General features: G+C 42.8%; 1 protein-coding gene across 1 annotated transcript in view; it reads left to right on the forward strand.

The window, feature by feature from the left end:
- The first annotated feature begins 3,317 nt into the window (after positions 1-3,317).
- Positions 3,318-12,973, forward strand: part of THBS4 (thrombospondin 4) — a 42,503-nt gene continuing 32,847 nt past the window's right edge. The window contains exons 1-2 of the mRNA XM_047088483.1: positions 3,318-3,405; positions 9,574-9,777. Coding sequence (XP_046944439.1) covers positions 3,318-3,405; positions 9,574-9,777 — 292 coding nt within the window. The remainder of the gene's footprint in view (positions 3,406-9,573; positions 9,778-12,973) is intronic.

The following is a 12,973-nucleotide window of genomic DNA, read 5'->3' on the forward strand; positions in this document are numbered from 1 at the left end:
TTCAAATATCAATTAACAAATATGCAAAACTTCTGCTTCGTTGTGCCCAATAGCAGTATGTAATATGAGTAACTTCTTGCACTTCTAAAGAACAGAAGGAGTAGGAGCAGATGGGTATCCCCACATCCAAAATGAGGTTTGGATATTGAGACTGATGATGTTGCCACGCATGTAGCAAAAGGGTTTGAAAAAGTTTATCACCCACATAATGAGGCTTTCTGGTGAGAGTAGGATGGGCTCCCAAGCTTGTGTGAAGATGGCTTCAGAGAGCAGGGAAAGGAGATGGTTTGGGGATTTTCGTGGTGGTTAGGGGGTGAGGCTGGGGTGAGGGTTCCTGGCTATAGTCTAGGGCTTGCACAGTGGAACTTCCTGCCAGCACCAAAGGAGGGAGCACCCAGGCTTTCTTCTCAGCTTGCTCAGATATGGGGCTGAGGGGGAGGGGAGTGGCAGACATTGAAAGCTGTGAGCAAACATAAAAAATGTTATATTCTGTGTTAAACAGTTACAAATGGAAGGACACCTAGTATGTCAGTTACCTATGGTAACTGCTACTATGTCAGTTACATAACAATCCTAAAATCTTAATGACCTCCAAAAATAAACGTTTATTCGCATGTCTGGAGTCGGCTAGACAGCTCTGCTGATCTTGCCTGAGCACACTCACCTGAGTCAGCTGACAGCTAATCTCAGGTGGCTTTGCCTAGGATGACTGTGGTGACTCATCTCCGCTCCATGTCTGTCATCCTCCAACAAGCTAGCACAGCCATGCTTTCATGGCAAAGGTAGACGTGAAAGAACAAGCAAGTGCAATCACACAAATAATTTTTAAGCTCCTGAATGTGGCATATTTCCTAAAATCTACTGGCCAAGGACGTTACATGACCAAGCCGAGAATCATAGTGGGAAGGCAAAAGATATGTAGATGGAAGAACAAAGAATAGGGACAGTTTTTTGCAACCTCTCACACAAATGGATTACTAACATATCACAGCCTCTTACAACCTACTTTGCTGAGAGATGGAAAATCAGTTCAGTGAGTTATTCACCAGTAGGTGCTAGGCACTATACTTGCAATTGGGGCTACAAAAATAAATAAGAGTGTTAGGGAGCTCATAGTCTGATATTGGGGTAAAATAAACATTATTATTTTTTTAATGTTTAATTTTTGAAAGACAGAGAGACAGAGTGAGAGCAGGGGAGGGGCAGAGAGAGAGGGAGACACAGAATTTGAAGCAGGCTCCAGGCTCTGGGCTGTCAGCACAGAGTCCGACATGGGGCTCGAACCCATGACGCAAGGCGAAGTAGGACACTTAACCGACCGAGCCACCCAGGCTCCCCCAACAATGCGTTATTAAGATAAATTAAAATCCAGTGTGATAAGTGCAACAACAGATATTTTAATAAAGTGGCACAGAAAAGAAACTGATTAAGTCTTTCACCTCCTTGATCATAGATTTCATAGCCAATTTAATGGATTTTATTATAATCAAAAATAATTGATTTTCCTCTTAGTTCCTCCTCTTCCTCCCTTATGGAAGACATTAAGAAAAAGCTGGGTGAGACTCTCCAGTGAATAGTTTAATAAACATCCAGGCTCTTTAGCAGCAAAACTAGATTGTAAGTGTGCTGGGCTAGCAGAAAGTCACTTGGTTCTCTTGTTGATCCATTACCCTTAGTAGTCATCCAGTTTCAAGCAAAATTTATTGTGTGTCTACCTGGGCAAGCTATTTTGCTGGCCGTCTCCTAAGAATTGGGGTCACCTAGCAAAGGTGACTAAATGAAGATGACTAAAAACTAAGATCTGCCTCCAAATAACTACAGTTATTGTGTGAGTCCATTGTAGAAGACATAAATAGGCAAAGCTGTTCTGCTTCTAGCAGAAGTTGGGAACCTGGAGGCCGCTCTCACCCAGGCCACTGTCGGGGACAGTTTGAAGATTTGAACATTCTTCAGTCATCTCATTGGTTTACAGTTACATTGCTAGAAACACATGCCCTTTTTCGCTCCAGTGCACTCTCGTATGTAGAGAAGCGGTACCCCATTCCAGAGAGTGGCGTTAGTGTAATGTGGCAGTAAATAAAACCCAGAACTGTGGTAGACCTCAAAGAGAAGCGACATCCTAAGATAGCTTGCAAATCTCCAGGTCACCAGCAAAGGCTGGAATCATAATAGGTGAGGGGTTATTCTTGCACAGCTTGAAAACAAGATGATGGGTTCATCTTCCAGCTTGTGGCACATAGCTTATTAACCTTCCAAGTGACACTCTTTGAGACATGACGACGGGGATAGAAATACTTTGCTGGATCTTCTCCATTACTCAAGATTCTCTAGCAGGGAAACATTTTGCCATTGTTCTGAAATATCTTTTCCTCTGGTTAATCCTCATTATCCTAGGGGGCTTCGCTTAGGAGAGAGATGAATTCCTGATGTTCCTTCCCTCTCTTTCGGTATGCTCTCTGCTCCCAGACCTTCAGACTGTCACATGGAATCTTTTGGGAGGACGCAACAGAAGTGGGCATGCAAGAGTGTTTGGAAACTAGACTGAAAATAAACCGCCCTCCTATAAACGGTTCTGTCCGGATTGATTCCTTGAGATGTGTTTTATTTCCGTTAAAAACTCAAAACTTTCAAACGTTCACTGTTCGTGTCTTAAAACTTGATGGGAAAAATATTCAACATCCGAGGTACTCAAGAAAAGCTTGAAATAAAAGAAACCAATTGCTGTCTGGACCGCTTTAGGAGGCAGGAGAGTCTTCAGGGTTCGTTCTCAAGGGAACCTACGACGGGCTACGGGCGTTACAAAGCCTCTCCAAGCGCGGTTCTTTTTAGAAAACAGAAGGAGGAAAGAAGGGGGGGGGGAGACAGGGTCACTTCATCTCTCCCCCGTCCTGTGTGCCTAGAGCAGCCCTGGTTGCCCCGCTCTCTCCCAAGAACCCTCGCCCGCCCAGGTCCCGCTAGACCGCGTCTCCTTCCCCTCGCCACACGCAGTCCGTCCCCTCCGCCGCCCACGCTCCCCGCTCGGCCGCCCCCTCTCTTCCCGGCGAACCGGCTTCCCCGCCAAGGGGGCCGCCCCGGCCTCGGCCCTCCCCCGGCTCCGGCCGGCCAGACCATAAAGAGCCCGGCGCCAGCGGCGGAGGCAGCCGCTAGTGCGCTCAGCTCTGCACCGCCCCCGACGGCAGCCCCGGAGGCCGTGCCCTGCGCACCCTGCACCTGCGCCGCCCGCGGGGCCCGACGGAGGGTCAGCGCGCAGCTGGGGACACCGAGGCACGGCCAAGCCGCCTCGCTCGCGGGCGTCCGCGGCTGCAGGAAGAGCCAATATGCTGGCCCCGCGCGGAGCCGCCTTCCTCCTGCTGCACCTGGCCCTGCAGCCGTGGCTAGGGGCCGGCGCCCAGGCCACCCCCCAGGGTAAGTGGGCTCGCGCCGGGGCGGGGGCGACGAGCCCCGGGTTCCTCCTTCGCGCTCCGCTTGGACGACAGGAGGGACCAGCTCCGCGCGCTGCTTGGCCCTTGGCTCCCAGGGCCTCCGTCGGTACTTCTCTGACCCTCTGGGGTCCGAGTCCCAGCATTTTGTGATTGGAAGTGGCGATTGGAGTACAGCATTTTCTGAGAGACCATTATCCAGCCATGAGACCACTTCCCTAAACAACAGCTTAGGGGATTCGAAACTCATTTTCAGTCCGTGCAAAGAAGTGGAGTTCATTTCAGAGCTCACCCTGCGCTAGACCTCTAACACATCCTGAAATCCAGGTGGTATCCCCTGCGGTTCTCTCTGGCCGGCCATCCCCTAAGCCTTTTGCCCACTAAACTCCGACCCGGCGGGAGCGAATTTCCCGAGAAAGGCACACGCAGCTTTACTCTCTTTGCCCGGCTACTGGCTCTTTGCTGCTCTTTGGCCCCCAAAACCATCTTTGGGGGTCGGCATCATCTCTTGATTCCTGAGATGAATAGAGCAGGAAGGACCAAGAAGTCGGTGTTTCTCTTCTAGAGGTAAAAATTCGATAAATGCTTTGAAAAGACAGCTGAATAATCTTCAAACCTCTGTGTGAAATGGGGTGAAAATGACCATTGGGCAGAATGCACTTAAGTTTAAACTGATTTTTTTTTTTTTGTAAAGGTCAAAAGGAAGAAATTACTTAAGCAAGAAAAGATGTTAGGGCTCTCACTGGCCATCCAGTGATGACCTTCACCTGTTGACTTATTACTGCGGCATGAAATAAAGCTGGAAGGAGTCAAACAGGTTGAAGTGAAAGTTGTTCTTTCTCACAAACCCAGGGTGAAGCATGCCTCTGAGGGAAGTCTCCAATTCCTCCCTCTCCTATTGCAGTAATAACCCATTTTGGGGCGCCTGGGTGGCGCAGTCGGTTAAGCGTCCGACTTCAGCCAGGTCACGATCTCGCGGTCCGTGAGTTCGAGCCCGGCGTCGGGCTCTGGGCTGATGGCTCAGAGTCTGGAGCCTGTTTCCGATTCTGTGTCTCCCTCTCTCTCTGCCCCTCCCCCGTTCATGCTCTGTCTCTGTCCCCCCCCCCCAAAAAAAACCAAAAAAACAAAACTTTGCATGTCACCAAATAACTCCTTTTGATTTCAGACCAGGCAACCAGAATAGTGGTTTCAGGGGATAGGTAATAATACACTGCATTTAGTTTGCCTTGAAATATTGTGTCTCCCTCTCTCTCTGCCCCTCCCCCGTTCATGCTCTGTCTCTCTCTGTCCCCCCCCTAAAAAAAAAAAAAAAAACAAAACAAAACTTTGCATGTCACCAAATAACTCCTTTTGATTTCAGACCAGGCAACCAGAATAGTGGTTTCAGGGGATAGGTAATAATACACTGCATTTAGTTTGCCTTGAAATATTGGAAATACTATAGTGTGTATTTATTCATTGTGACCTCTCTTCGAGGAAGGTAAGAAAGCTTTTTTAAAAAATTGAAGTGTAATTGGCACAGAAGGATATATCAGTTTCAGGTGAACATGAAACATAATGATTCCAAAATTGCATACATTGTGAAATGATCACCACAATAAAGCCGGTTAACATCTGTCACCATACGCCATTACAAAAAAAAAAAAATGACTTTCTGCAATGGAAACTTTTGGGGTTTTCTCTCTTAGCAACTTTCAAATATGTAATACTGTATTAACTATAATCAGTATGCTGTACTTTAAATCCCCATGACCTATCGGTTTTAGAACTGGAAGTTGGTACCTTTTGACACTTTTCACCCTTGCCTCCACCCCTACCCCCCCCCCCCACCAGTATGCTCACTGTCTATGAGCTTGGCTGCTTATTGTTTTAGTTGCCACATAGAAAATGAGATCATACAGTATCTGTCTTTCTGTGTCTGACTTATTTCACTGAGCATAATGCCCTCAAGGTCCCTCCATGTTGTCACAAATGGCAAGATTTCATTCCTTTCTTAGGTTAAATAATTTTCCATGATACACATATACCACATCTCCTTTATTCATCTATTAATGGACACTTCGATGGTTTCCATATCTTGACTATTGTACGTAATGGTTCAGTGAACATGAACCTGTATATATCTTTTTGAATTAGTGTTTTTAGGGTTTTTGGATGAATACCCAGAAGTGGAATTGCTGGATCATAAGTAGTTCTATTTTTAGTTTTTTGAGGATCCTCCGTACTGTTTTCCATAGTGGTTGCACCAATTTACATTCCCACAAACAGTACACAGGAGTTTCCTTTTCTCCACATCCTTGCCAACATTTGGTATTTCTTTTTGATAATAACCATTCCAACTGGTGTGAGGTGATAACTCATTGTGGTTTTAATTTCCCTGATGATTACTGATGTTGAACATCTTTTCATGTGTCTGTTGGCCACTTGTATGTCTTTTTAATATAATTTATTGTCAAGTTAGCTAACATACAGTGTATACAGTGTGCCCTTGGTTTCAGGAGTAGATTCCCATGATTCATCGCTTACCTACAACACCCAGTGCTCATCTGTATGTTTTCTTTGGAAAAAAATATCTGTTCAGATCTTCCACCCACTTAAAAATCAGATTCTTTTTTTGCTATTGAGTTGTAGGAGTTCTTTATATAGTTTGTATATTAACCCTTTATCAGATATGATTTGTCAATATTTTCTGTCATTCAGTAGGTTGTCATTTCATTTTGTTGATGGTTTCTTTTGCTGTTCAGAAGCTTTTTAGTTTGATGGAGTCCCACTTGTTTGCTTTTACTTCTGCTGCCTTTGCTTTTTGATGTTAGAAAGGAAGCTTTTCAGGGTGCCTGGGTGGCTCAGTTGGTTAAGTGTCCGACTTTGGCTCAGGTCATGATCTCAACTTTGTGAGTTCAAGCCCCACATCAGGTCTCTGCTGTCATCGTGGAGCCCACTTCTGATTCTCGGTCTCTCTCATTCTCTCTGTCCCTTCTCCACTCAAAAATAAATGAACATTAAAAAAAAAAAGGGAAGCTTTTCAAAACTTAGGACTCAGAATAAGGCTATACTACCTAAATTATCTGGTTAACTTAGTTGCTGTAGATTATCAGATTAAGTTTCTGATAGATTGTTTTATTGAGTTAATTAGTCTTACCATCATCAGCTCAACTGAATAATAATTTGTATCCTTTCTCCTGTGAGCTGCCTTGCTAGTCTTATTGGTATGTATTCAATTGTCATACCGTGGTAGTTGGACCGATTGGTAGTAGTAATTTCACCTCTAACAGTAGAAGGTTGTGCTTAGATCGTGGCACTATTAATGAAATGTAATAACATTAATAGAAAATTGTGTCTCATTTCCTTTTCAAAACACTCTCCAAACTCATTACCAACTAATCCCAACTCTGCCTCTTAAGAGAGAAGCCAGTGGGTTAGATGAGCCTTGAAGATTGAAATAGGGTAAATTTAGCTTGAGCTAAATCATGTGCATAATCCTAGTCAAAGCAAGACTCCAGAATAGCAAGAGTTTAGTGTTGAATGCAGTTCCCATACCTTGAACACACATTGGCAGATGGCTTGTCCTGAATGGAACTTTTAGACATATTGTCTCATTTTCCCTTGTTCTTACTGATGGAAATGTAAAGCTTGCAATTCTCTGGAAATTAAAAAATTCTGTTTCCTTTTTGAAGTACAGTAGGCAATAGTCTTCATGTTTGGGGGGGGGAAGCAGAGTCCTAGAAGGAACATAATAGATGTTTTGCTTTCCAGTATTTCTAATAGTAAATACATTATTTTGTAAGGTCCTTAAGTACATGGGAAAGAATATATATCCAGTATAAAGACAGATAGTTTCTTAAAGAGTAGAAATTCTTGAGTAATTAGGGTTTTGCCTGTTTGTTTTATAACTTTTATTTATTTTTTTCTTATTACAAAAGTAACACCTGTTCATTGTAAAAATAAAAATAAAAAATTGCATAAGGAAAAAAAAGGAAATAAATGTATAATGATATGACCCAGAGATAGGTACTATTCATGTTAGGTTCTGTTGTGTTGTCTTTCAGATGTTTTCACTTGGAAATATATATTTCAGGTGGGGTCATGTTACATGTATAGTTTTATGATTTTTTCAATTCTTTATATCATGAACATCTTCCATATCTGTAAGTATTCAGCTGCATTACTATTTTTTATAGATAATAATCCACTTTCAGGAGGGACTAAAGTTTATTTATCGAGTGCTCTAATAAAGGACCCTTAAGTTGCATCCAGTGTTTTGATATTATAAACAAGAATTTGTTGAACAATGGTAGTGCTACAGGATGGCTTGGATGGCTACAATCTCTTTGGTCTCTGTCAAGCCCTTCTTTGTCTGCTAAGGACAGTTGATGTTTTCATAAAAAAGTGCTATGGTAACAAGGCTTTGGTTTTCCACCTCTTCCAGTTAGATTTTCTCCCATTTTCTTTGGATATCTTTGGGTATCATTGTATTTTTTGTTTTTACAGTCAGATGGTGAGAAAAATACCTTATTGTTCAAGTTAGCAATTCCTTCATCATTAGTTAAGCATATGAACTGTGTGTGTGTGTGTGTGTGTGTGTGTGTACATACCACAGCCTGCAGGAACTTCGGCCTCTAAACCTTTTTTCTAGATACAGTAATGTGTATACACACACACACACACACACACACACACACACAAAGTACTTATTTGCCATTGTAACTCTTTTTCTGTAAATTGTCTGTAAATTGCTTTTTCATGTTCTGTGCCCATTTTCCTTCTCTTTTTAAAAATTTTTTTCTTTTTACTTTTTTTAATTACATCTAAGTTAGTTAGCATATAGTGCAACGATGATTTCAGGAGTATATTCCTTAGTGTCCCTTACCCACTTAGCCCATCCCACCTCCCACAACCCCTCCAGTAACCCTCTGTTTGTTCTCCATATTTAAGAGTCTCTTCTGTTTTGTCCCCCTCCCTGTTTTTATATTATTTTTGCTTCCCTTCCCTTATGTTCATCTGTTCTGTGTCTTAAAGTCCTCATATGAGTGAAGTCATATGATACTTACCTTTCTCTGACTGCTGTGTCCATTTTTCTATTGCTTATTTTATTAATTTGTAAGAGCTCTTTATAAATTATGGATTCTATTACCCTTTTCATAACCAGATTATTGTATCTAGAAAACAGCTTTAGAGGCTGAAGTTCCTGTAGGCTTTGGAATTGTTCAAACAATATTAGTATAAACCAACAAAAATACTGAATAACTTCTAGTGAGTATTACCCATTTGGCCTTTGCCTTTTAAATAATTCTGGATGTATACTCTTAAACCTCTCAAAAATATTACAAATATGTATATGTATCTATATCTCTAGATAGATAGATAGATAGAAAAAGAAAGAAAGAAAAAGAAAGAAAAAAAGAGAAAGAAAGAAAGAAAGAGAAAGAGAAGAAGAGAAAAGAAGAGAAAAGAAAAGAAAAGAAAAGAAAAGAAAAGAAAAGAAAAGAAAAGATAGAGATAGATGCATCCAACCTGGGTCTAGAACTTACAACCCTGACACCAAGAGTCTCCTACTCTACTGGCTGAGCCATCCAGGCACCCCTGCATCAGGATTTTTAACAGAGAAATATGGGAGAACTATATATGCACAAAGGGAACACTTGGGTCTGACAAAGACAGCAAATTGTTTGCTGACACACTGTGTCCCACCACATCCATTCTTTCTGCTGCATGCCTGGTATCATTTATCACTGACCTGGAAACTACAGTCAGCTCTGGTCCAGGGGGTGCATGAGAACCCTAAGGCAGGCATTTACTACTTGGAGACATAAGAGAAACAATGACTTGCATGCTCTCACCTGTCTCCCTTGTAGCCTTTAGTGCTTTTCCTAGTGGGCTTTTTCAGAGCCACTTCTTGGGCCAAATGTGATTTACGGTTTGCAAATTTAGTCTTCTCTTGGGGGTTCATGACCTAGTGATGATGATTATGCTGTATTTTTTCTGGTTCAAATGTCCAGCCACTGTAAGAATGATAAGGAAGAACTGGTGAGTTTAGCAATGTAAATGGTAACTGTGTTCATGTACGTTATATCTTACTGTCAAATTGTGCCCCCTCAAAAAAATGTTTGTCCCAAACTTCTTTCACTGATTATCCCTTTCTCTCCATTCTCCCTAGTCTTTGACCTTCTCCCATCTTCCAGCCAGAGGCTGAACCCAGCTGTTCTGCAGCCAATCCTGACAGATCCCACCTTGAATGAGGTCTATGTGATCTCCACCTTCAAGCTGCATTCTAAAAGTTCATCCACCATCTTGGGCCTTTACTCTTCAGTTGATGGCAGCAAATATTTTGAATTCACTGTGATGGGACGCTTAAACAAAGGTAAGCACATTTGCAGAAATCATTTTTCTAAGAATCTTCTTTTCCTATTTGAACATTTGGGACCTTCTTGCCTTGAGATGGTTTCCTCCTCCAATTTTATACTGATCCAACATTCGTGTCAGTTTTCAGTACAAAATTCTCCTGATTGTTCATTGACCTGTCTGGGGAGGATGAGTTGATAATTTGGAGAGAGGATGAAGAATTGTTTGTGGCCAAAATGCCCTTTGACATTGTCCCACCTCCTGTTATTCTGACTCCAGTTTGGGAAGGGACAGGACCCAGGACCATTAGGCCACTGACTTAGTTCAAGCTGTTACAACAAATACCATAGACGGGGTGGTCAAACAAGAGACATTTATTTCTGACAGTACTGGAGGCTGAGAAGTCCAAGATCAAGGTGCCAGCAGATCTTGTTCATGGAAAAAGCCTGGGTCCTGCCACCTTCTTGCCATGTCCTTCCATGGCCTTTCCTCAGTGTGTGCCAGTGAAGAGAGCAAGCTCTCTGTCTTGCCTTCCTTAAAAGGAAACTAATGCCATCGTGAGGGTCCCACCCTCATGACCCAATTTAAACCTAATTACTTCCCAAAGGCCCACTGCCTAATACCACCACACTGAGGGGTTAGAGCTTCAACATCTGAATTTGTGGGGCGGGGAGGAGGGACACAAACATTCAGCCTCTAACAGCCACCCACACCATTCTTCTGTTCCCTCGGAAGCATGTGGCTTAGCAGACCTAACTCCCAGCTCTGCAAGAACCTCCCTGGACTTGATGCAGAGAACATACCTCAGTCAGTAGAACTAAATGAACAGTGCTCTTTTCCACCTGTTTCATCCCAGTTTACACAGGTCTGTCATCTGTTTGGTTGCTTTGCTGTCAAATGTTTCACTGTCACAGTGAGTTACTACAAACACTAAGAAATGATTCTCAAAGAAACAGGTCACTATTTTTTCATCTCCTTCCCCTCCACCCATGCCCTGGGGACAACACCTGTTCCTGCTTATTGAGGAATGTGACAGATACGTGTTCCTGCTGCCTCATGATTTTAATAAAAAAAGGGGGGGACTGGTCCTTCTGGCTAGATGTTATATTTATTTCACTTTGCTTTACTTCAAGTGCTTCAGACTCTCTATCAGATTCTAATTGTGATTGAACATTTAATTTTCAGATATTAGGAGCTGACAGAAATTCCTAGTTCTTAGCTTTCATAGGACTACAGAGTTAAAAGCAGGAAGGAATGGGTTTTTAATTCCTTTTATGTCAAGTCCCAACCACCCCCCTGCCCCTTCCCTCCCCACTCATATGTGCTCTCTCTGTCTGTACCTCGGGCCTGTCAGGAGCTGTGTTGAGGTCCCAAATAGTGAAGGGAGTCTGGGGACATGGTGACATGTCTCAGCTTGGTGACAGAAGGGCCTTCTGTGGAGTGAAAAACTCTGCTCCTAGCTTTTCATCCTCACTGAATCTCCCCCCTCCATTTCACAATTGTCCAGTATGCGTGAGCCCATTGTGGAAAATCTGTGTTGCCTGGAAACACAAGGCAGCATATTTCCCAGAACGGATTCTTTTTGTTGACTCTATATGGGCAGAGGTAACACCAGATAGCAAGATGGAGAGCTAAGGGTGTTTTTAGTTCTTCCTTTGAACAACCAGCAGTCATGTGATTCCGCTGTAAACACCAGCTGATCTCCATGTTAGAGGAGAAGACCCCAAGGTTGGATGAACACCTCTCCACCTTTCTGGATTTTGTTAGAAAATGAAAATTAAAGGAAAACAAAGAGGAATTTATACCAGAGTTTGGAGAGTGGACGAACTTGACATAGAGAATTTTCACTGGAGCAATAGAGAAAAGTATAGAGAGTTGCCAACATGGTGAATCTGAAGGTTCTGCGAAGGAGCAGTAGCCTTCAGACTGGAACGAGAAGGAGAAGTGACTGGGTCCATCAGCTCCATGGAAGAGACGGGGATGTGATTGTGACTCCCTGTCGAGGTATTTGATAGTGGCTGTGCAGGCCTGACCTGGAGGGTCGAGGAGAATCATCTACCTTGAAGGTGAACCCCTGTCACTGTCTAGGGATCTAGATGAGCTCCTACAGTAAAGTGAAGTGTATTCCGTGAAGAATGTGAAGCACAAGTTGGCCAATAAGCTCCCTGCTTCTACAAGTCAGCCTTTGCATGGCCGCCTCATTATTGTTCATAAGCATAACTTGGATGGAGTTAGGCTGGATGGCAGAAACCTTTAGTAGCTTCCCATTCCAAACTGAATAAGATACAGATGTCCCTGCTGAGCTGTCAGAACTTTCTGTGGCATGATCTCCCAACCAGCCTTTGCAATTTATCCCTTCTTCCAACCCTCCATGCAGCCTATGCTTGAGCTAGATGGACTAGTTACCATTTCCTGGCCCTGCTGTCTGTCCTTCTCTATCCTTTTACTCTTGTCCTTTGCTCCCCACTGTTACCTTTCCTGCATCATATACAGATACCAAAATCCTAAAGATGCAAGACCGTTCTCAAATTCTTTCTGACACCTTTTATTACGATTTCTACAGAAGGTACTAATCTTAGTTTGCCTTGTTCTTGAATTCTTCTCTTCAGTAGGTTGTAAGCTCCCTCAAAGCAGGAACTGAGCATCCCTGAACTCACCTTTGTGTCTTTTGTAGCCCCTAGCACAGTGCCTTGTACATAAAGTAGCTCATGAGCAAAGTGAATAGAATAAATGGAGGCTGTGAAGAGTAGCCTTGTTTATTAAAGAAGATATATACTGTTGTGAAAATTCTGGAAGTATGCAATGCCTGGCACATAATAGTTCTGGCTCAAATGCATTAATGAATTTTGAAGACCATTTGGATGAGGACATAAGGGAAATGGACTATTTCTGATATAAATGATCTATCAGATTGTTAGTAATACAGGTGGTACAATCTTGGTAGAAATAAGCGTTCTACAGAAATCACCTGGCTGTACAGAAGATCTGGTTGATATTTTTCTTGTATCTGGCATAGAAACAACCTTCCAGTTAGGATTTTGAGTTTGAGTCACAGTTAAATCTCTTAACAGCTCTGTCCCCATGAATATGTCTCTGAAGTGCTTAGCCTTGGTTTACTGTCTCTACAGTGGGGTTGATTGATTGCAAGAACTGAATTATATAAGTATACTTTTTATAGACTGTGAAGCTCAATAAAAATTTCAGCTTCTTCCATA

The sequence above is a fragment of the Lynx rufus genome, unplaced genomic scaffold, assembly GCF_022079265.1.
Source record: "Lynx rufus isolate CCGP_SWC_20201006 ecotype Redwood Valley unplaced genomic scaffold, mLynRuf1.p SCAF_1, whole genome shotgun sequence".
Taxonomy (NCBI): domain Eukaryota; kingdom Metazoa; phylum Chordata; class Mammalia; order Carnivora; family Felidae; genus Lynx; species Lynx rufus.